General features: G+C 33.9%; 1 protein-coding gene across 1 annotated transcript in view; it reads right to left on the bottom strand.

Moving 5' to 3' along the window:
- Positions 1–9,261: 9,261 nt before the first annotated feature.
- Positions 9,262–23,911, bottom strand: part of LOC136409968 (octopamine receptor beta-1R-like) — a 63,914-nt gene continuing 49,264 nt past the window's right edge. Inside the window, exon 4 of the mRNA XM_066391855.1 lies at positions 9,262–9,638. Within this exon, the coding sequence (XP_066247952.1) occupies positions 9,287–9,638 (352 nt within the window). The 3' untranslated portion in view covers positions 9,262–9,286. The remainder of the gene's footprint in view (positions 9,639–23,911) is intronic.

Genomic DNA, 23,911 nt, shown 5'->3' with positions numbered 1-23,911 from the left:
GTATTTTGCTATATTTTAAACAGTAATTTCCTTGAGAATAAAATCTCTACTTAGAACAGTATTTTTACAGTACATTTTATTGTTGTTGGTAAAATATAACGTCATTAAATAACGCATCTTGATTCAAGCACCTGGCTCATCTAAGCATAAATTTCGCATGATTTTTTCGAAATTGCCTTTCATAAAGTGATCTCTGTTCATAATCCCTTTACTCCTCATCTTTATTCTATGATACAACTACTATTTACAATATCTCTTATAAAATAAGTACAGGACAGACATGTTGCATATCTCCAAAATATGTTATAAATTACAACATTTTCAAAAAATAGTTGATTCAAAATCAAAATAGAAACTATTTACATCTATGTCGAAATTTGGATTGTACAACATTGGTCGGTTTTCATATGATTTCGAAAAGTATTCACAAAATGAGAAGGAATTTACGTTTCTATTGTTGGATCTCCACTAATTATATCTTCACTTATAATTTTATACATGTAACAAAAGTATATTCTTTACAGGAGTTTACGCATTTATCGTGCATAATATCTTTGAGGTTTTATTATTGGTAATGCACTCTACTATTACACATTAATTTGTTTACATTTGAAATATCTGATTGTGTTAATTTAAGTTTCAGTACAATAAATTCTTTTATTTAATACTATATATTTGATTAATTATCGTTTATTTCTAACAACTACTTAAGCCTTTAAAAGCTTGAAAATGTTATAGTTTTAACGATTGAGCAGAAAAAGTTATCTATAACAGGACACTCTGAGTCATAAAAACCCTGGTAAAAACTTTAAAGTAGAAAATTAAATAAAATAAATGAGAGTAGAAAGTGGGTTCCAAAACCCTAACTTTACGGTATATTTCGTGTGTTCATTCACGTGTTATTATTCAAAGTTACTACCCTGTATTCATAGGATGTGTGATTGGCAATAACGTTTTTGCGAAAATTCTTATTATACGAATTCACACTTTTTAAATAGATTTTGTCTGAAATACGAGACCTCAGGTATTAGATAAATTCGGTCAAAAAGCCAACTTTTTAGCACCACGAAAATGAGAGTTGAAATGAGGATGATCCGAAAGTTAATGATCAGGAAAGTGCATACTTCAGGACCATTAAGTATTTTAGATTGCGGTTCGGTTCAAGCCCATCTCTGCTTTATCCCTAAAAATCAACGACCTCGCATATTTATTACGATGAGGTAGAATTTAAGTAAAGGAATACCCGGTTAAGCGAGTAGCTGAAGTTGCTGTTATTATGTTGAATATGGCAACTTTAGGGTTCGTTAATAATAAATGGAATATGCAGCATGTTCAAAACTTCTCCTCCTGAGTTTCTCGAAATGCAATGCTTTATTGAAAAAATTCCAAAATACGTAAAAATATTACTTACCGAGGGGGAAATGTTTTTATAGTGAAATTCGGTTGCTTTACTTAAGTCTTGCACCCTGGCACCAGCCCTTACAAAATGTTTAGTTGAAAATATAATTTAAAACGTACTTAATTAAAATAAAAATTAATTTAGCCACTTTATAATTAGGTATTATTATCGATCATCAATTATTTTGAAGGTTAATTAGAAATTTTTTCCGAAATTTTGAACTTACAATTCCCCTTTAAACTAGCCTCCTAGAGAGGTTAATTTGTTTTTGAAAATCTTGAAAAAAATCTAAACGAGAATTAATTTTCATCCCCGAATAATTACGTTTGTTCAATTGAATTTCTCCCCTTTTTATTCCTCATTTATATTCATGGGTAAAGTGTTAGCTCAAACCTTTAATTGCATTTAGTTTCGTTGCATTAAATTTTACCTTTTATAATTTAAATTGTAACTTTTTGTAGCGCGTTTCATTAAATTTTAATACATATATAAAAGCTTAATTACATAGACGATTTATTTTTTTTGCGAGAAATGGTTTAAGTTTGAAAATTTGAGCGCTTACGGTGAAGTGGGCAAAGTGAATATAAATTAAGTAATAATTTTATTATTGGAAACCTGGAATTTTTTTAATCGAAATTTACAAACAAATCTGCTCTGTTTTTATTCCATTCATTACAATAACAGATTCATTCCATATGTTGACTGCGACTCACATTTCGGAACCAAAACTCATTTTTTATCTGCTCTCATTTATCTGCTTATTCTCTATCTACCTTAACCGTGAAGCAGATTCGCTTGCAAAATTTCCATTTTATAATTTTATTACTTATTGCATATTGACTGTGCCTACTTTTGCGTAAACGCTAAAAATTTCAAATTAAAAATACATAAAAGCATTCAAGAAAAATTTATTTCCGATTGATTAATTTCTATCGAGTAGGTAATAAAGGAACATGAAAATCGCATTTTGCCCGTACTATCTTGGGTTCTGGAGAGCGCTTGATGTATTGACCTGACGTTTTTTACCTATACTCTCCCACTTAAAATATTGAAAAGACGTTATTGATTATGTTGTAATTTAGAAAATTAAGTTACTTTCTTGAGGCCCTTGGGAGGGGGAGGTGGGATCGTTTTATTATAGATTGTCGCAGCAACATTGCTTCCCCTTTAACATTTGCAATTTTAATATTGAAAAGCTTCTGTTAAATCAATGATTAAAAAACATCTTCCACGATTGTTTTGAATTTTATTTAATCCTGGATAATACATAATTCTTTTTGTATTAAAAACTCGAGAATAATGTTTCGGGAAACAAAAGAATTAACAGATCTGATGACCGGAGCAACAAGAACGGATTAGGGGCTTAAGTAGCTCTTTCTAATTGTATTTCACTATTTTTCATCAGCTGAATAAGTTTCATGCCAGGGGTTTTAATAGAATTTAATGTTAGAGCAAATAATAGGGGTTTTGTTAGAAGTAGTGGTAGCAACTCTATAAGCGTAGAATATAATAACAACTTGTATTCCAATGGAATTATGAGTACTATATCCAACAAAAAAAACAATAATTATAATAAATATGTTCTATACATTTGAAAGGATTGTTAATTTTTTATTTTCATTTGGTTTGGGAATGACACCTTACACATAAGTGGAGATTGCTGGAGCGATTAAATTGCACACTATTTTCAGTTTAAACTAACTGAGGGTAAGCATGTTATCATTTTAAAATATTAATTTGAGGTAAGTGATTCTGGTTTGATTATTTGATTTACACCTAATTTAAAATATTTTTTTAAGTTAGATATATTTTTAAATTAGTCAATTTTACACACATTTAATACGAAAAAATCTTCTGTTTTATTCAACACCACTTCAACCTTACGAAACATTCTCCAAAAATTCACCTAATTCTTCTTTTAAACAGAATATCAGTGGAACAATAAAGTAAACGTTTAAACTGTTAATTATTTAATCGATTCTTGATTTATCATGAAAGCTAAAAACCTGTTCAACGCTTGATCGAAGAGATCTTGCTATTGATCCTATGAGTGCAAAAAAACTGGGGATTCAAATAAAATAAAAGAAAAAAATAATTATGATGTCTCGCTATTCTTGATATTCACCTCTGCGCCGTCTCGTTTTTGTGGATTTATTTTCGTGATATGGATGGAGAAATAACGGCTCCCCTTATACAAGACCGTCCTACCCCTTTATTCTCTTAACTCATTCATTTTGTTGATCGGACCTTTCTGTGTCACCGTTAAGGTTTCGGCATAATAAAAACATGACAAACAAATTCGACAAAACATTTTGCCGATATGTGAAACAAATTTCAGTTGAAAACTTATAGTTACAACCCGTAATACCGAAGAATAGATTGTTACACGTCCGCAGTATCAAACGGCTATTTACTAGATGAATGGCCTTAGTAGCTGGCTGACAGAAGTATTTTTCAAGCGTCCTCGAGCGTCTCCTCTTTCGACGGCAACAAATCCTGCTTAATACCGCAGAAGGAGTCTACTCGAAAGCCTCAGGAACCTTGAATAACTTCCGCATACATACAGATTAGGGCAACGCGCATTAGGGATGGTTTATCTGAATGCTACAGACTCAGAATGAGATGAAACAATGTTATTTCTTGTGATTGCAAACAGTATCCGCTTACGGCTTACAACCTCTTCAATTGAGATTTACGATCTCGCTGTCAGTCACGATTCCTAGAAACACCCTGTCTTAACAGGCTGCCCTAAATGCTCCAGCTCCGGGATATAGAAAACTGTTAGAACAATTGTGTCTTTTTTTGTGGGAAGAGTATAAATTCTGATTATTTCCAGAGATTCCAGGAAAAAAACTGAACTTTACAAATTCTCTTTACCTTGTTTCCTCGCCTAAATTGGCGAAATAAGCTGAAATGTAAATCCATTTCTTAACACCAGACAATTTTTTAAAGTATTCTGCTATCCTTGATGATCTCGTTTGATTACATAGAGTTCTCAAGCACAAAGTTTTGCGATCATAAACTGATTCATTAGAGTCCTAGTATAATAAAGTCATATTTTAGTACGAGGATAATCCGAGAAATACCCGATCTGACCTATAGATGACGATTTTTTTGTTGAAAATTTACTTATATTATAAAGACCTTACCTTATAAACTTACGTCGAAAGTTTTGAGGATGCTACGTTGATTCGTGTTTGTTTTGGGGCCGTTTTTAGTGAACGTTTTTAGAAATTTTGTAAAGGTGGGAAAAATTTGTCATCGACATGTGATTCAATACTTTCATTTGAAAGGTCTTAGTCCATCCAACATTAAAGCGGAGTTAAATTCTACTCCGGGGTAATCTGCTCCTTCGTTAACAACTGTAAAATATTGTGTGGCAGAGCTTAAACGCGGTCGAACGAGCTGCCAAGACGAGCTCCGCAGTGGTCGACCCAATGAGGTGACCACTCTAGAAATTGTAGTGAAAATCCACAAAACTGTATTAGAAGACCGTCGGCTAAAATTGCGCGAGTTAGCAGACATGATAGGCATTTCAAAAAGTACTGTATATCGCATTTTGATCGAATAATCGGATATGAGGAAGCTGTGCGCAAGATGGATGCCGCGATTACTCACAATTTAACAAAAACAGCGCCGTGAGGATATTTCAAGAGAATGATGAAACATGGATCCATTATTTCACACTTGAGTCGAAACAGCAGTCAAAACAATGAAGTCACAGGGGAGAATCGGCTCCAAAGAAGGCGAAAATCGTTCCATCTGTGCAGGAAAGGTGATGGCGTGAGTTTTTTGGGTTGTACGTGGGATAATTTTTATTGACTATCTCTTTAAAGGTAAAACAAGAAACGGTGAATATTATATACATTTATTGCAGCGTGTGAGCGAAGAAATTAGGAAAAAGTGACCTCATTTGGTGAAAAATAAAATCTTGTTTCATCAACACAATGCACCAGTCCACACTTTCGTTATCACGATGGACAAAATCAATCAACTTTGTTTCGAACGTTTTCCTCACCCACCCTATTCGCCAGATTTAGCCCCCTCAGATTATTTTCTATTTTCAAACTTGAAAAAATAGCTCGCTGGAAAGAGATTTACCAATAATGAAGAGGTGGATTCCGAGATTGATGGTTATTTTGAAACATTCGAAGCTTCTTACTATAAATAGGGTATAGAAGTCAAAAAACATCGCTGGGAAAAGTATATCAATCTCAAAGGATACTATGTTGAGAAATAATGTAATTTTTTCTAAAATTGTTTTTATTTAGGTGTTAGGTCGGGTTCTCTGGGATTATCTTCATAAAATAAAAGAAGTAACATACATATGTGTTTGCTGTGGAACTCCCAATTATTATAATCATTGGCTCCTAACTTCATATACAGTTATCTAAAAATTGAGAGTTTCCTTGTGCGTAATCAGCCCTATAGTTATTTACGTGTAAAAGTATACGTTAAAGTGAATCATCTCAATCATGTGATTGCGTCCGTCCTCTTATACTATATACTTCTATCGCGTCATCTATTAGTATAACAAATCAATTTCACGTCGAATTTTATACCCACGTTTATGTTCATTGTTCTGCGCTCATACCGCCCATACCATTTGGTGTAATAAATACCGCGTTGACGTCAGCAATATAGACAAACCTACCTAATTTATGGAATTGCAGCGTACAATATTACAATATTATACATTTCAATTAACTGTCCCTCTGTAATTTCAGGTTAGAACCTTGAACCGTACTTAAGGAAAGTGTCCTACATTAAGTAATTAGCTCTTGCCGCTACCCATCTCGGTTGGATACAAAACATAGCCCAATTCCTGATTGAACAGATCTTTTACACATTCAGGCAAGTACCTGAAGCGTTTTATTATAATAACTGAAAATTTTTGAAATACTCTCAGTTTTAATATACGAGATGCCTTTTTTAGCTGCGTTCAGTATTGCTATCTCGGTAACGGTAAGAGTTACAAAATAAAATAAAACATAAGTTAAAATAAATATAAAGCAAATTGCAAATGATACATTAATCTTTCAGGAATTAAGAGCACTTTCGAAATATTTACTACAAATTTCAGGTCGGTATTTGAAAAAAGTAAGTTTAACTAACGCCACTGAAAAAGGCAACTTTTCATTTAATTGCATCTCTGTCTCTTACGATTCCCGATATGTTCATGTTGAAATTTGATTTTAAAGCAATCTGAACGCCTAAGTGTTACGAATCTAATGATAGATGTCCCATTTTTGTGACTTCCTTGATAATAATATTTCATTTCGATCTTTTTCAACTACACATTCCAACAACTTAATTTTCCAATCTAATATAGTCATTTTGCATATTCGCCTCCCTATATTGAAATACCGTCATGTCGCCCGTTAAAGAGTTAACAGTATTAATTACTTGCATTTATTAACCCTAACAAGCCTATCAGCTATTTATCAGGATCTAATTCTTGACCGAGCTGAGCTACTCTATTAGTCTAACGAACTTAATCCACAAAGCAAATTCGTATTCGTGCCGCTACTTTGAGAGTCCAATTTGCGCTCGACACTGAAAACGCTATTACGATTAAGTCTCTATATCTGAAACTTGAAAAATAGAAAAATAACATTTTTAGTTGGATTTTTTTCAGTGGAAAAGCATTAAATATATTAGCGCCATTAAAACGGCAATATCGTTCTAAAATGGTCCAATTTTGTCCTGTAATAATAGTCTTATAATGGCACTATAAATTTTTGAATTATAGATGGCTTGATTGCCAGTTTTTGATGGAAATTACTTTTGGTTCTGCTAATAAATCAAAAACAACGCAGGCCATTTAAGTTTTATAATTCTAATTTTCTAGTAAGGTTCCTTCTGGTCTATTTTCTGGCCTCATTTTTCAAGCTGGAAATAAAATCCGCCTAAAAACCTTAAAACCACAGTGCACTTTCCATGGATCTGACATTAAACCGCTAAAAGCGGCGGGACATTTCGGATTATAAATTTTTTCCGCTCACGTATTTAATTTAACCTTACATCGTGAAACTTGGTTAACCAATTAAAAACGTGTTTTGAAAAATTTCCGCTCTATATTCCTCCGGTTCGCTCGCTCTTTCTTCTCTGCGGTAATTCCAGGCATGTTCTCGTAGCAAGTTGGGTTAGATGCTTAATAAAAAAAGGCTTTAATTCCCTAAAATATTTGTGAGAAAGTTCAAGAGTCAAGTGGAATAATATAATTTAATTTCGAGGTGATGATGCGATGCTGGCAATAGAGTGGTAATTTTAAGTTTCGTGTCGAGGTTTCATTTACAGAAGTAGAATAAGTGGATTTTGTTGCTTTAGTGAACAGAGTTTAGATGTTTACTGTTGAAAAGCAACTTTTTATTAATAAGCATGCCAAAAGGGGTTGTGTTTAAAGTTAAAGAGCAGGCTTAACTGAAGTTTTAACATCTTTGCAGGCAATTTTTTTCTGAAGTGCTTTTCGTATAATTAGAGTATATTTTGAGATGGGAAGAGAAAATTGAGAGCATGGTGTTTGGACCCTATTAAGACTTTTTACATTTACCTACCCTTTGTCTTTGAGTTGAGTCATAATTTGTTTTAGTGGATGATTTGTTCTCCTTTAATTTGCCAAACTTTTTACATTTCTGTGCTAGTGTTTAATTATTTTTCCTTTTTATTCAAACCATTTTTCTTTATTGTTTACCTCTTTTCTACTACACTCAGACCCATGCTCAATTTAGTTTCAGTTATAGTAGATATTTAGATCGAAGTTTTTTTTAATCCTTACTTAATGTACAGGTACTCATCCCTGTTGGTTTTGGCGTTCTTTCTACATAATTTATTACTTTTTTCGTCATCTATTTTCCCAAATGCAAACTTATTAGAAGAGTCAGGTCGTTCATTTTTTCGAGTTAAAACTTGAATTTGGCTTACTCCCTTTGACCTTTGAACTACAAGCAAAGAAGACTAGTTAAGTAGGTACTGTTATATAAATTTTGTGAATCATGTAACAATACATCCTCCTTAAGTGATACTAACAATATGCTTTTTCAAATATTATGATGCGCATTCGTACAATGAGAATGTGTTTTGAAGTGGCATAAATGGATATTGAGCTGACGATATTTCAACCTTATTGAAGTCTTTAAAATGTTTCGAACATCAAATAGCAGAATAACCTTTATAAATCTCTACTGAATCGATTACCACTTTCTTTGAGATTTGATCATCCTTTTACTTAATGTTGGCTTTTAAAACCCTGTGTATTCTTGGCAAATGCTAAAAATTCGCAAATCAATAAAAAACTCGTCATTTGATTATGATTTCTTTTTATGTATTTCTTGTTCCTTTATAGCCAAGTGATGTTTGGTTCAGTTGGTTTTGAGCAAAATATTCGGTAGCAAATTAGCTTTCTCCAATCTCGATAACAACAAACTTAAACATCTTTAGACGGCAGCCAAGGAAATGAAAGGTATTTGCTGTTAGCTAACTGCTAACTAACCGACTTCTGAAAGTCAAAATTATTAATGTGTTGTTAACTTTAAGTGCAAGCTAATTTCGTAAAATCTTTGAAATACAGCTCACCTAAAGGCTACATTCTTCGTTCCTATGTAAGCTAACTTGATGTTTAAGTTAGCAGCACATTTATAATTTGGCCTGGAAATAAATATTCTATAATGAAGTCAAATTGTGATTCTATTGTTCCAATGCTGTATTTTCTTTTTACTAGTTCAACAATAACTTCAGATATAAATCTGCACCTCAAAGTTAAACTCAAATATTAAAAATAATGGAATTTGGATCTACTGGTTCTGAAGTAGTTGACTCATAATATTATTAGGTATTTTTCTTGACTATTTAACCTTCAACGAATTATCTCACCAATACGCCTCCCATTTATATTATAGCCTCACTCTGCAGGTTCACAATCTCTCCCTCAGAAATATTATAGCTACACCTCGGGATATTATGATCTCGACTAATATAGTTCCCAGGCACCTCACTAGAAGCGTTGCTATACGAAATGGGCGCGTCTCGCTGTTTCCTCCACCTCCAACAGAGCACTTTGGACATCATTTGGCAGCAGCTTTGAAGGGTTTTCTTGAAGGCCACCCTGAATTCCCGATTGAAGTACGCATAGATCAAGGGGTTCAGAGCCGAGTTGAAGTAACCCACCCAAAATACCAAAGTTACCACCCATGGTGGACTATAGCAAGTTTCGATACCGCAGAGAGTTGATATGACATACCTGGAAAGAAGAATTTGATTAGTGGGTTTAATTGAATTAATTTTTAATTTGATGAATGTAAAGAGCCTTTGAAAGTAGCTTGAGGCATAGAATGGTACAGCTAATAGAGGAATTTCATCAGTCAACGTGGGGTTAAAAATTAATACGTAAAACCTTATGTTACGCGATGAAAAAACACATTGCGGATCAAAGTAGTAGCAACTTTATCTATTTCCATTTTAATCAAAAAAACTAACCAATGGGGTGCTCTTATTTTTTTAATTATGCTCTTGTCAAAGTTAATTAGAGTCATGGTTTTTAGACCACATACAAAAAACATTGAACCAAACAGAATCTTCTTTAGTCGCTAGTAAAAAATTAGCATTTTTCGTATTTGCCACGTAAGTTGCCATAATCCGCCATTTAAACTAAACTCCAAATTGAAAAAAGATCTAAGTTATATTTCGAAATGCAAAAACCGGGGACTTAATTTGCTTTTCCCTAAACATAAAAAATAGTAAGGTGTTCCGCATTTCGTTATGTCGCTCTCAAATTGCTCTACATATAGGCACATTCTTCCAGACGATTATGCAAATTGCTCGTGAAATTTGGGGGTTATCCCAGGGTGCATAAAATTGACCTTTCTTTCTTTAAATTGCTACAAAATGGAGTATAAATGATCATCTTATGCGTATCTTCTGGGTTTAATAATTTTGGAGTAGGTATGCATAGTGGCAAGAAAGGTGGAGCAGAAACGAGGGAAGGACAATGATGTTCATTAAAGACACAGTCGTAAGGGAAAACAGCAAGTGGGGAGAGACCAATTACTTCCTCACGCAAACGATAACGAACTGTGATACTTTGATGCGTATCTGCACAGAATGAGAAAGAAAATAACCGATAAGTGCTGGTTCTGTAAGGAGAAAGACGATGCCCGTCATACCGTCTTCTGTTGTGAAAACTTCGCAGCTAAACGAGGAACAGCGGTGGAACGGCGGGCGAGGGCGTCACAACGGAGAACATGACGGACCTCGTGCTAAGATTGATAGAGAATTGAAATGGCGCGTGTAGCATGACAGTGAGGATTATCAGGAAAAAGTCCGAATTTGAAAGGAGGCAGAAGTAGAAAGAAATAGAAATGCAGGAGTAAGGGACTTATGTACACACCACCACCTCCCAAAGAACAGTTTGCGGCGGTTTTCAGAGAGGATCCAAGATGAGGAGAGGGAAAGAGCTAGTCGGTCCCCACTATGTGGGGAAATAAAACCGTCTGGTACTAAGCCTACATATCTAGAGCCAAATTATATAATTCGCTATATAAAAAAAGTATAGAGGGTGATGCACGCAGCCCGTGCGTTAGAAAATTTTTGATTTGCCGAAATGGTATGTTTAAAGGCAAGTTTATGGCCAGCCATAATAAGTACCGTAGTGTAGAAACGAATATGAGATCGAATTCTAGAATCAATTGATTAACATAGAATATCCCTATTTTGAAAGTCGCGTTCAAGTTATGTGAAATTTTTATATAAATGAACATTGTTTTTTTTTCCAACTCCTAAACCCTATATAAAAAATCTTAAAATTTGATTTTACATCTATGTCTGGCATTAGAAATGGTAATGGCCATTTGAAAATTTGTGTGATGCCCAAATTTGTACACTGCGTCTTTTCGATATAACGATATCATAAAAGTTTAATTTATTCAGAAACTTATCAAAAACGTCTTGTAAGTGGTTCTGCTACCATATTGAAATATCGCAATATCCATTAGAATGGATTGCATTGATCTATTTCTTTCTTCAACCGTTAATAGTTCCAATTTAGTCTTGTCATTATAAAGCCGGCCGTATGAACATTCAAATACTATAGAGGATGAACAAAAAACTAAAGACAAATTACCGGATTGCGTGACAAAGCCGTGTCATATTGAATTGGATCATTAAAATGCCAGGAGCAACCTAATAAACCTTTTGAATGGTAAATAAACCGCCGCTTTTGTTGTGTTTACGCCTCCGCATTGCCTCTAGTTGTTTTAAAATTAACATTGTAGGTTGTACGAGACTGTTATACGGGAATATCAAAGCTTAAAATATGCATGGGATAATTGGGAGACCACCAGAGCGTTGGACAAGTTTCGAAGAAACTATTCAAAATGTGTCCGCTGTAAGGAGAGGATAGTGTTTTTTGTTCTTGTCATTATTTTTCGAAAGAAAAATCGTCTCGACTAGAAGTTTGAGCCTCTCTCGAGACTCAAAATTAAAGCCGCGTTCCACATAATTGAACTATAAGTACCTACTTATTACAATTGCAGGAGTACAACCTTACCAAATTGATTACAGCTCAAAAGAAAAATGAGGAAATAGTACATTATTTTCTGATTAAGCTCATTAAAGTATAATTTGTTATTCAGTGTGTGACGAGCTTATCAACTAATGAAGATTGAAACGGAAATTAAGGGATAAGAACTTAGACCTTATAATATATGCAGAAGCTTCATTATTTCAGAATTTGCTAGCTCAGCTAAAAGCATGCGAAGTAATATGCTTATATGGGTTTCTATTGACAGAGTTAATCCGGCCAGGTAAGCTTTCAATCAATTAGGCCCCCAGACGTTTGGTAACTTAGTATTCTTGCTGAGTGCAGTTTTTTAATTTAAATTTCAGGATAAAACGACAGCAATTATCTGATCTGCGCCAATGTTATCTCCATAAATCTAGGCTCTTGAAAGTTTATCTTAATCGAAACTAAAATACCCCTACAATCTGAGATCGCTAATCAATGTCTGAAATCAATGGAACAATAATAAATTTCTCGGATTCCCTTCAGCTTTAGTGACTATACCTACAATAAGATTTATTAGAGGATCTAAGATTTATTGGTGGAACCTGGAAGGCCTGATGCCTTAAATTTAAAGTTTTATTCTGATGGACCGTTAACTTATTGCCCTGTGAACTTGAAGATGGCCTAGCTTCGTATATACATATTGTCTAGTCATATATCGTTAAAGTGATGATGAATGGTCTTTAACCTGAGCCTCGTCCGGCCCATACTAAAACGAGTGAGTCCATTTAAGGGTGATTTTCTTTCGTCAATTACCCTTAACGTTGGTCCCCTATTCATTTATCAATATGACGGTGAACGCAAAGCGAATAGCAAAACAAATATTAAAATTTAAATACATATTTATGCCGAATAAATGCTTAGGGTCGTATTTTGCATTTGTATCCTGCTCGTTATACTCAGAAACAAATTGTTCTAATAAAATATTGTTCAGGAGTTTCTTCCAACGCTAAGACTTTGAATCTCAAGGAGCTTATACCTCATGTATGGTTGGTATTTGGTGGAAATCTGCCTCCTAATCTGACCAAATTCGCGTGCACACTACAAGGGGATTATTTATTACGGGAATATCGATTTTGATCGTCCCTGCTCAGTAAGGTATAAACAAATACGTGACCTCTTGTAAATACGTAGTAGAGATTTATAAATAAATGGGCCCCCGAGAGTTTGGAAACTTTGAGTATCCTCGTAAGTTCAGGCTTCTCTAAGTCTCTCGTAGGAGACTATAGAATTTAAGGTCACTAAATAATAGCAATGCGAATGACTTGTTGTGAATGAAATGAAATTTCTACAGCAGATTAATTGAAAGCATTGCAGCAAAAAATTTGAAGAATTGTTGGTATTATACGTTATGAACGGTCATGGGCAGGCTTCTCCTTGCTAAGAGCCATTAAGAAATTAGAAGGTTCAAAGATCTTTTTAGTCGATTAAAAAACCTGTTTTTTGGTCACTCTGATAACGTGACTGGTCTTTCCTTCCAGATACGATACGATGTGAAATCAGATTATTGGAAAATGGAGTCCTGCAGCCAATCAGCATTAAAAACGCATAAATCAAATCCAGCGTTTCGAAATTGCTCGTCTCCCTACAAAAGCTTATACCTAACGAACGCTAATAGATAAAACGTAATTTGGCCTCCAATTTTTGGACGAATTGCTTAAATTTATCAAATTTATTGACAAGTAGAATCCACGCCTCTCTTCCAAAAATAAATAATCTATATCTTGTACGTGAATACCATGTAATCGTATTGTAGAAACGGGGTTACATCAATTATTTCTCGATTTATTCTAAAGCAGGATTGCAAAAAACACTATTTCGATTTCACGAACACGATAATTTTCAGTGGAAATTTGAGGTCAATTTGAGGATATTTTGGTTACGGTAAGCATGCACGTTTCATTATTGACGAGAGGGTTTTATTATTGGTCAGTATACTGACAGCTGTTTGAATCTGACTTAAGCCATTCATAAATAAACTACGTCGAAAACGGCTATATGGATTGCAATGAAATTTGGTGTATAATCTTTCTGCTTCTCGGGTCACATTCAATGGAGGTTATTATTCTACAACCATCAGGGTTAGTGGTCGACTGCCAGAAGGTCGAATGTTAAATATTTATAATATATAGGGTGTTCTCTTTTAAATAAGTAAGCAAGTATCGATTTCCGGTATAACCGGAAGTGTGACGTCATTGAAAATATTTTAAATGAGGTCGCCCCAAGAGTCTTACTAAATTACTAAATTTTCGTAACTTTATTATTCATATTTTTACCAAAACGTCTAATGGCGGTTCCCGGTAGGACACCCTGTATAGTGTGCGGCAAAAGTATAGAAGAAATTCGTTTATAATGCGGGCGCTGATTTTTGCAAAATATGTTCAGGCAGGTGTCCCTTTATTTTAATATGCGCATCTTTTAAAGAAGAAACGAAATGAAAATGCAGATGTGACGTTAAATTACTTTTTAATGGAAAGTCCAACTTTTTATTTCATGTTGTGAATCCACACAAGCTTTGTTGACTTTAACATATCAACTTATCGCCAGCTCTCCCTTACTAAATTTTTTATAATTTATACATTTATCTATGGTAAATTTTAGTCTCTGTAGAGTCAAAAACGAAGGAAAAACTAGGCGTTTATAAAGCTTTTCGCTACAATTAAGTGCATAAATAAAATCGTATTAAGTAAATTTGTTTTTCACCTTATAGTGGCATGGACATGTTAACATAAGTGAAGAGAAGAAATCATATGACAGGAGCTAACCGAAGTTATACACACTGTGTACTTCAGTGCCCGATTTTATCCCTGATACCCTGGTTCCTTCTATATCGTTGGATAGTTACGCAAAGGTAGTTTTGATTTTTTGCAACTTACTTAGCACATTCTAAGAATGCTCTTTCTGACTTCATCTCTTTATGCCTAAATTTGAGACGACTATAAACAAGGTGAAAGTTTCGTTATTTGTGTCATCTGTGGACACACATGTAAAGAAGGATACAATCGGCACCCTCTAGTGCGATTATACGTGCAACCCTTGCATTCAATTGCACTAATTTTTCGTTTGATTGTTACTGTTTGTGTTACTTCTATAAAGTGTTGTTTGACAAGGTAAATTGTTTTCAAAACTATCATTTGTGTGCTGGTCCTTTGATATTCCCATAAGATTCAGTCGGTTATCATAGAAATTGTTATGGCTGGGTGGTATAAAAACACTCAGTACGCAAGTTGTCTTTAATACTTCGGAGGTAACACTTCCGGCATAGCCTAATATCTTAAAACATGTTCGTGCATTTCCAATTATTGGTAAACTCTCAAGATGTTTAATGCATAGTGCACTGAAAGCAAACGTTTCCGAAGTTTGCGCTGTGTTTCGTGTTTCCCATCTCAGGTTATGCAGGCGCTCGAACGATTTGTTCTACTAACACACTAAATTGTAGTTGCAAAACTTTCAGGAAACGTTGCAATCAAATTACCTTTAACGAAGCTTTTACATGATACCGCGTCTTTGAACACCATGTAGAGGAATAAAAGTGCACAAAGCTCTAAATCCCAATAGTGGCCAATTTATCAAATGAAAAAGAAGAATGGAATAATTTTTCTCTTTTCCCACCAAATACATCATCCAACAAAATCTTTTGCTCGATTTATGTATTCTCAGTCGGGTATGTGATAAATCTTAATTAGGAAACTCTTTTAACGACTTTGGTATATAACTGTGCTACGCTTCAATGCCAAGTGTCCCATTTATATAACTTGCTTTAAAAGAGTTTGTTGCATCATCGAAAAGTAAAGTTTATTTTAAAAAATATGGCCTTCAGGAAAATCAATGGACCGTTTGTATTTCGTCGTTTCTTGTTTCAAAAATCATTCTTCCATTACGGAATTACGGGAACGCGGACTGGGCTAAATCGCGTCTGAAGTGAAAATTTATTGAGGTACACGTCTCGGAGATTTATCATTACATCATCGTTCGCCTTGGATGACAAACAGAAGCCTCACTTTTGTGACACATAAAGTTGGATTTTGCCACACATTTTATTGCTGAAGGAATCTTATTTTCCTTTAAGTGACAGCAATGTATGAAAGATTGAGTCCATACTAAAGATCAATATTACGAAACCCATATAGATAAATTCAAGAAAATTTTGACGTTTTTCAGGTTTCGTTTGCCAGTTTAATTAAGTGGTATAGATCCTATATAAGGTGGGCACTTTTATAATGCTCACCATTGGGATATCCTAAACGGTAAGAGTTACAGGGTCGGTTAAATTAGGAAAAAATTGCGCGTTTTGATGCTCATTATGGAGCCATTTCGATTTTGGATTTATCTGTTATGATTTATGACAGATGATTATCTGAAATATCCGTAAACAAATTGAAAAAAATTCTACCGGGAAAAACTACCCATTTGATTTTGATCAAATTTGGGATTCTGACTTTTCTTGTTATGGCGCTTTACATGACATTGACAGACCTTTTATCTACCTCCTAGATTGTGCACACTAATAATCAACTTTTCGTTTTTTTATGGACGCCATATTCGAATTTTACACCATGCTTCGAAAATTACATTTTTCTATTTTCCTCTGTAAAAGCAACTCAGTACACAAAATTCTTAACTGCTTTATTTTATTTATTACAAAACAAATTTAAAACTACAAAAAATGTTTTAAATGTCCTCCTATTTGCAATCATGATGCAATTCGTGTTTAGACCCAAGTAAAATACGTAAAAAAATGAAAAGTTGATTATTAGTGTGCAAAATCTAGAAGAAGCAGAAAAGGTTTGTCTGTGTCATGTGAAACACCGTAACAAGAAATGTTAGTATCCCAAGTTTCATCAAAATCGGATGTGTAGTTTTCTCGGTAGAATTTTTATTTGAATAGTATTTTTTCAGTTTTTTCCGGATATTTCAGGAACTATAAGATAAATCCAAATTCGAAATGGTTCCATAATAAGCATTAAAATGTGCAACTTTTCCTTAATTTAACCGATCTGTAACTTTTACTGTTTCAAATATCCCAATGGTGAGCATTGTAAAAGTAACCACCCTGTAAATTGTTCTTAGATGCCTTAATTGAGGTCCTGGAGCCTAAAGGACCCATTTTTAGCGACTTTCATTTTACTTAACCGTATATCTTAGAAACCAAAAGAGGTGTGGCAGATCTATTCCTATATGTCTGGAAAACTTATAGAGACAATTAATTAAAACTATTTTTTTAAGGCGATTGCTCCAGGGGTTTGAATTTTGAGAATTTGTAAAAAATTGGTACTTACCCTCATTGGGACATTTTTCGAGAAAATTTCCGCAATTTTTGAGGTGCCGTTTCTAAGTTCAATGAAACAATATAAATTTTATATTCATACTGGATACCTCAATTGTACCATAGTTTTTCTTTCATTTCTATCCAGCCAACATTATAAGTATATTCGCAGATTGATCGATTACATCCATTCACACTCAAAGCGAATTGGGGCCACCCTATTTATCATTCCAAACTTCAATAACTTTGGTTCTTGATAGCTTTATTACTTCCTTTATTTTTTATTTTTTCCTATTGGACAGAAATGTTGTGAATATAGAATATCAGTTGCCAGAGAAAGAATCAGTGAATTTTCATATCCAGAATATTCATATATTTTGAAGTATGCGTAATTTATTTAAAGCTTGGAATAACGAAAAATGCCGATCCAGTATAAAATGACCACTTGAGTCCTTTTTTAAATTTATATTTTGTTTCTATCGAAACATGCAAATTTCAGAAAAAAGATCTGATACTGCGATTTTTCATCATTCTTTCACCATATAATGAAAAATAATTTATATGCTTTGAATTTCAAATCTAAAATACTTCCTTTTAAAGATCATAAAACTAGAATCTAGAATTATGGCTTATGAATGATATATAATCCAAAAAAGGGATACTAATGGTCATAACCGAAATATAAAAATCGAGTCTTTTAACGATTTCCAGCTTTCAGAAGCAAAAAGAAACTGCATTCACATAATTTCCTTTTCATCCCTATTTCACCCCCTTTATCCAGTCATTTCCTGGGGCAAAATAAACCCTATCAACTTCAGTAGCTTCCCTCTACTGTTATTATTGAGGCACAGTATATAGTTTCAGGGCTTATTTTGTCACGTTTAAAATGTATGAACTTGACAAAAGGAAAAAAGAGAAAACTTCTTTTGTGTGACGAAAAAAAATGTTGTCACTGCCCCTAAATTTAGAAAAAAAAATCAGTGGACGAAGAAGGAATGAAACTATGGATTGCTCCAAGGTGTAGTAAACGAAAACGAAATATAGTAAAGGTGTAACGAAAATAGGGAGTAAGGATACTGAGTCTGTGACACTTAACTGTATGATAACACAAACGGGACTCATTCCAAATCAAAATACTTAATCTTATTGTTAATTACTCTGGGTAATCATAGACAAAAAAAAATAAAACTGCGAGTATGTAACATTTTAAGAGAAAACTTCATTCTCTATTAACATTCCGTGGGCTATAGGCCACGTCGTCCTCTCAGCGTTAGTCTTAATCTTAATCAATTACTCAAAAACGAACCTCAGTTCGGAACCTTTTTCTTAATATGCCTAATCAGCATATTGAATCAACGTTATAATGTTTACTCTGAGATGTGACGTTACCACGCTGAATATATCCAGCCAGGAACACCTGCACAAGAGGTATTGGTAACTATTGTTTAACTAGCTAATGACAACATACAAACATAACTTCACTATTGCTATTAAATACAAAACACTTATTAGCACAATATCTCATCCAAACCCCAATAAATCTCATAGAAATAATATCACATTCCAAATTGGCTTCATTATAAACATATAATAACTTTCAATTCAAACTTGAGCGACGGTTAACAAGGGAATGAATAAAACAATACTCCGCCTTCATGTTTGTTATGCGTTTGAGTGAAATGTGAACTTTACTCCACCCATTTGGTTCCACGTCGCGTAACTGCTTTGTTTTCGGATGGCAATTAGTTGGAATGGAAATTGATTTTACACCTAAACGTGATTTCCATGCTCAAGATACGACAGTGAATGACGTACATTTAAATAATATGAAATTGTGAGGAGGGCCTGAATGTAAATTGCGATGTCAAGGTTTTTGATTTGATGATGAAATTGTGAAGAGAACCTGGATATACATAAATAGTAATGGTCAATGTGTCGATGTATGGGAGGTTTGTTAGACATAAAATTTCTGGGAGAATTTAAATTATGAGAAAATTGAAAGAGAGATTGAAATCTGAAAGAGTTAATTGTTTACAAGAAATGTCAAATTCTCTTTTTTTGGTTTATCGCATAACGCATTTTCAGGTGAAATTGTGAGCAGCACTTTAATGTAAATGGTGATGGTTAATGGATCGATATATGGGATGAGATTCTCTAGACATAGAATTTCTGAATGAAGCTAAATTATGAGAAAATGTGAAAGAGAGAGAGGGAGTAAAATATAAAAGAGGTTACTGTTTACAAGAAATACAAAATTGTCATATTTTGACTTACTATAAAACGCATTTTCATGTGAAAGTGGTCCACACCAATTTTCAATATATTACATTATTTGATTTCATAAAGCTAAAAAGATCAGTAACTTCTCAGATTTAAGTTAAAAATAATTCTTTTGAAGCGAACTCCGAAATAACAGAAGTTAGGACTGCGAGGCACTCGATAACGTAACGAAAATTCAATTAGGGCAAGAAAGACAGTTGGAGTTCGAAGGGAAACAACTCTCTTGACCCTTGGGAACACAAAAAAATATTGCGCGATGCTTATTTTGAGTTGTCGGTCGGACGAAGTTTTGCCGTTTGATAGAGTTAATATTCGTTACGAGTTATTATTATAACCATGGCTGAGTGCTAAATGAGTTCAACGATGGGAAATTCCAGAATATATGTGAAACTTGGGAAAAAGTGTTGAGGTGAAAGATCACACGTATGAAAAAATTGTATTAAAAATGGATTCATATATACACTAAAGAAAGACAAGATTCTTTTACAGTTTTTGATATTTTTTCCTAGAGTTTAAACCTCTTAGCCCTAAAGCACCCATTCCAAAAACTCCAAATTTAAGCACATTCAAAACTCTGCGTTCAAACCAACGAGTTTTCAGCATTTGCAGGCCACAATTATTTTCTATTTATTGTAAAAATTTTTAGAAACAACAACCCTAAAAAAAGTACAGAAAATACCATGCACTCAATTACAGAGAATAAACTAGCGCACTCGATTTTTTGATTAAGTTCAAGGGCTTCTAACTTTTCTATCGGATAATTGATTTTAGTTTTCCCTTCGTGCGTTTAACGCAGTCAAGTTGCTATTCCTCAGTTATTGAGAAAAGAAATTTCAGAGTGTTTCACATATTTTGTTTAATCAAGTCAAGTCCAGTGGGAAACTGCCTGGAAGATAATGGAGGAACTTAAGCTACGGTTTACTAGGAAAGCAATATAGCGGCCGTAATACGGCGTTACTGATACCTTCTGACGTAATGACGGTCTTGCCTACGACTTCTAAAAAGACCCCATGAATGTAAATGCATGGGCAATGTTTTATAGTGGTTGCTATATGACGGCTTTCTTAAGACATCCTAAGCTTTAGAGTCTTATAGTATTTTATAGCTTTTCTGTGAACACTTTGTGCATTACCTGTACCTAAAATAGATTCAAAGTTTATTTTCTCCTTAGGTAAACATGAAATTTTCGCATATTATCCTCGTGTAATATGAAAGATATTACCAACTTCAGGTCATTAGGGGTGCTTGCATTTTGCTATTTTTGCTATTCACAGAACAGTGTGTAACATTCGACTAGTGTGTAACATTTAACCTGGAATATCAAAATGTCTCGAGTACTAAGTACTCTATAAAAGAATGTTCAGTATCAAGTTTTCATTACACTGAGGGGGAAATGTATTAGTGCTAAAACTGATTCCCCTCCACTCTCCGTGTGGGCAGGGTGGGGGTTGACTTTTTTATTTCAAATGACCCCTCTATTTTTTTACCGATTCGAATAATGCGGCTAAAAATAAGAAAAAAAATTGTTAAAAAAATGTTCGATTCATTCTAGAAAACACTGCTATTAACGAAATTCAATTTCTCTTTCACTTATGATTTATTGAAAGGTTTGATGATATTTCCCTTAGAATTAATGAAAATGTGTATTTTTGTATAGCTTTTATTTAAAGTAAATACTGAAAATCGTGTCCCTGAACTTCAATGCACTGATTTCTCTGTGTTTTAAACAACTTTTCACATCTATGAAGTGTGTCTTTTGAAATACTGGCATAAACAATTATAATTTAGAATCATATCCTCCCGTGTCGTTGGTATTTCTTTATAAACCTAATCTTTGAGATATCCCCACAAAAAGAAATCCAACGAAGTAAAATCTGGAGATCTAGCAGGCTCTTTCACCGGACCAGACCTGTTGATACATCGACTGTTAAAATTACAGTTAACGATTTCCCGTGCCACCGCAGAATACTGAGCTGGAAACCACATGTTGAAACCACATGTTCTGATGTACTTCTAAGTTTAAGTCCTGGAGAAATATGAGTAGTCTATTTTCCAAAATATTTCAGTATATTTTATTATTCAAATTGCCTTCAATTATGTCGGGGTTAACAAGTTTACTGCCAATAATTTCACACTGTACGTTGATGGTCCAAGGGCACTGGCGCGTAACTTGTCGAAGCCAAAGTAGATTTTCAACATTCCAGTAATGCATGTTATGCCTATTAACTGTACCATGATTTGTAAACGATAACTCGTCAGAGAATAATACACAACGGGAAAAATTGGGATTTTGTTCCATCTGTCCAGATGATTACTTACAAAAATCTAAACGATTTTAAAAATCTACTGTATAGAGCTCTTGGTGTGAAGAAATATGATGAAAAACTTGTGTAACTTCAGCATTCTCCATACACTCATATGAGAAATTCCTGATAATTCTGATATTTCTTTTGTGCTTATTTTGGGGATTAAAAATCACAGCACCTATGACTGCAATTTCATTATTTTCTCCACACACAGTAGCTGGGCGAGTTCTTTTCTTCTTATTTACAGTCCTGTCATTAATAATTTTTTCAATCACACAGTAAAAAGAAGTCCAGGGTAGTGTTGTTTCAGGAATAGTGTTGAGTGTAGAGATTCACAGCATTATCTAAATGTCTACCAGCTCCATACACCAAAACCATTTCGTTTTTCTCTTTTAGAGTCAAATACTCCATCATGAAGCAGTATTAACAACAGAACATTTAAAAGTAGATATTTTATTTGTCTATGTTCTTGTTTATTTATCACATTTCATTATCATAGATTTTTTTTTGTCTCATAAAAATGTTTTAAAAGTGGAGGTTGTCATTTAAGATATAAATTGAATTACAGTGTTTTATAGCACGAATCGAAAAAAATGGTTTGCACAATTTTGTCCTATTTTTAGCCGTATTATCTGAATTTGTAAAAAAATGGAGGTTGCCATTTAAAATTAAATAGTTAACTCCCATCCCGCCCATATGAGGGGTAGAGAGGAATCAAATTTAGTGCCAATATATTTGCCTCTCAGAGCAATTAAAATTTGATACAAAACATTTCTTCATAGGATCCTTAGTATTTGTGATATTTCGATATTCCAGGTTCAATATTACATGCTGTGTATTAAAAAATTCCTGACGCTAATTTCTGAGGAGAAAACCGCTCAAGTCCAAACATTTCAAACTATTTATGATGTAATATCGAGTGTGTTATTTGAACTATGCGATGCTAGGAAATTCAACAGCAAATTGTCGCTGACAACTCCATTATTCGACCATCATTCATTCCAATATCCGCACCATAGGTGACAGCAACGTGCTGGAATCCGCACGTGCAACCGCCTTTTTTCACGAGACGAAATTTCTTAATGGGAAAAGAGAACTCGGCAACCGTTCGCCTGTCTGGTTAACTCAATATGAAAAATGGTCTAAACATGTTCTGCTTCTTTTGCCATTTTCTTACGGGACATTAATTTATGGAAGCAAAGTTGAGGAAATTCATATGCAGAGCCTTAGATGTGGCTTCGTTTTATTTCCTAGCCGTAGAGAATTGTTTTATTTGGTTTGGTTTATTTGTGGACCGTAAGTGCTCCTAAATGGAGGATATGAGACCCAGGCGAAACTGATATTTGTGTATTTCCACTCAAGTTAGCATTGTCAATATTAACAATTTGAACATATGCTATGAGTTGTTGTTTTACGCTCTCCTTCCTTTTGCCATTTCTGTATGCAAACACCATTTTGTCTAAAGTGTCGTCATGCATTGAAAAGTTTAAAGTAATCTCATAGTCCCATAAAAGAGAAACATTTAATTTAAAAGCTCCAATTTCACATCCTTAAGGTTTCCTTCAAATTTGAACGGGATGCTGTTTCTGAAAGAAACAAATCTGCACCTTAAATGTGGCTCAAATCTGGTTAGGAAAAATCTTGGCTTTTGTTCAAGGATTTAGATTACTTTATCTTATACAGCGATGACAACCGAGAGTTTTATAACAATTTGAAACACGACAATTTATGGTTCGTTTAAGGCGAGAGGCGTTACACGTCGCAGACAGGCAATTTGTGGTGTTACCGGATTGCCACGAATATTGGATAATTAACAAAAAATAAGAATTAGCAGGTAGAAAATGTTTTTATATGTTACCTGTCTAACACTGGATGTGTTCAGATGCAGAGCAGCAACAACATGCTATGGGAAAATTAATTTAATTATTATGTGGTGTGGTCGAAGTGTTATTAAATTACCACCACGATCGCCGGATTTAACACCTCTTTACTTATGAATATGAATAAAGGAATTTAGATAAAAATTAAATAAGAAACTGGGAGGCTGATTTTAATAAGTCTCATATTATGAGGTACTTTCAAAAGTAATATTATCATAACTT

The sequence above is a fragment of the Euwallacea similis genome, chromosome 7 (genome assembly GCF_039881205.1).
Source record: "Euwallacea similis isolate ESF13 chromosome 7, ESF131.1, whole genome shotgun sequence".
Lineage (NCBI taxonomy): Eukaryota > Metazoa > Arthropoda > Insecta > Coleoptera > Curculionidae > Euwallacea > Euwallacea similis.
This window is presented reverse-complemented; position numbering and strand designations above follow the sequence as displayed.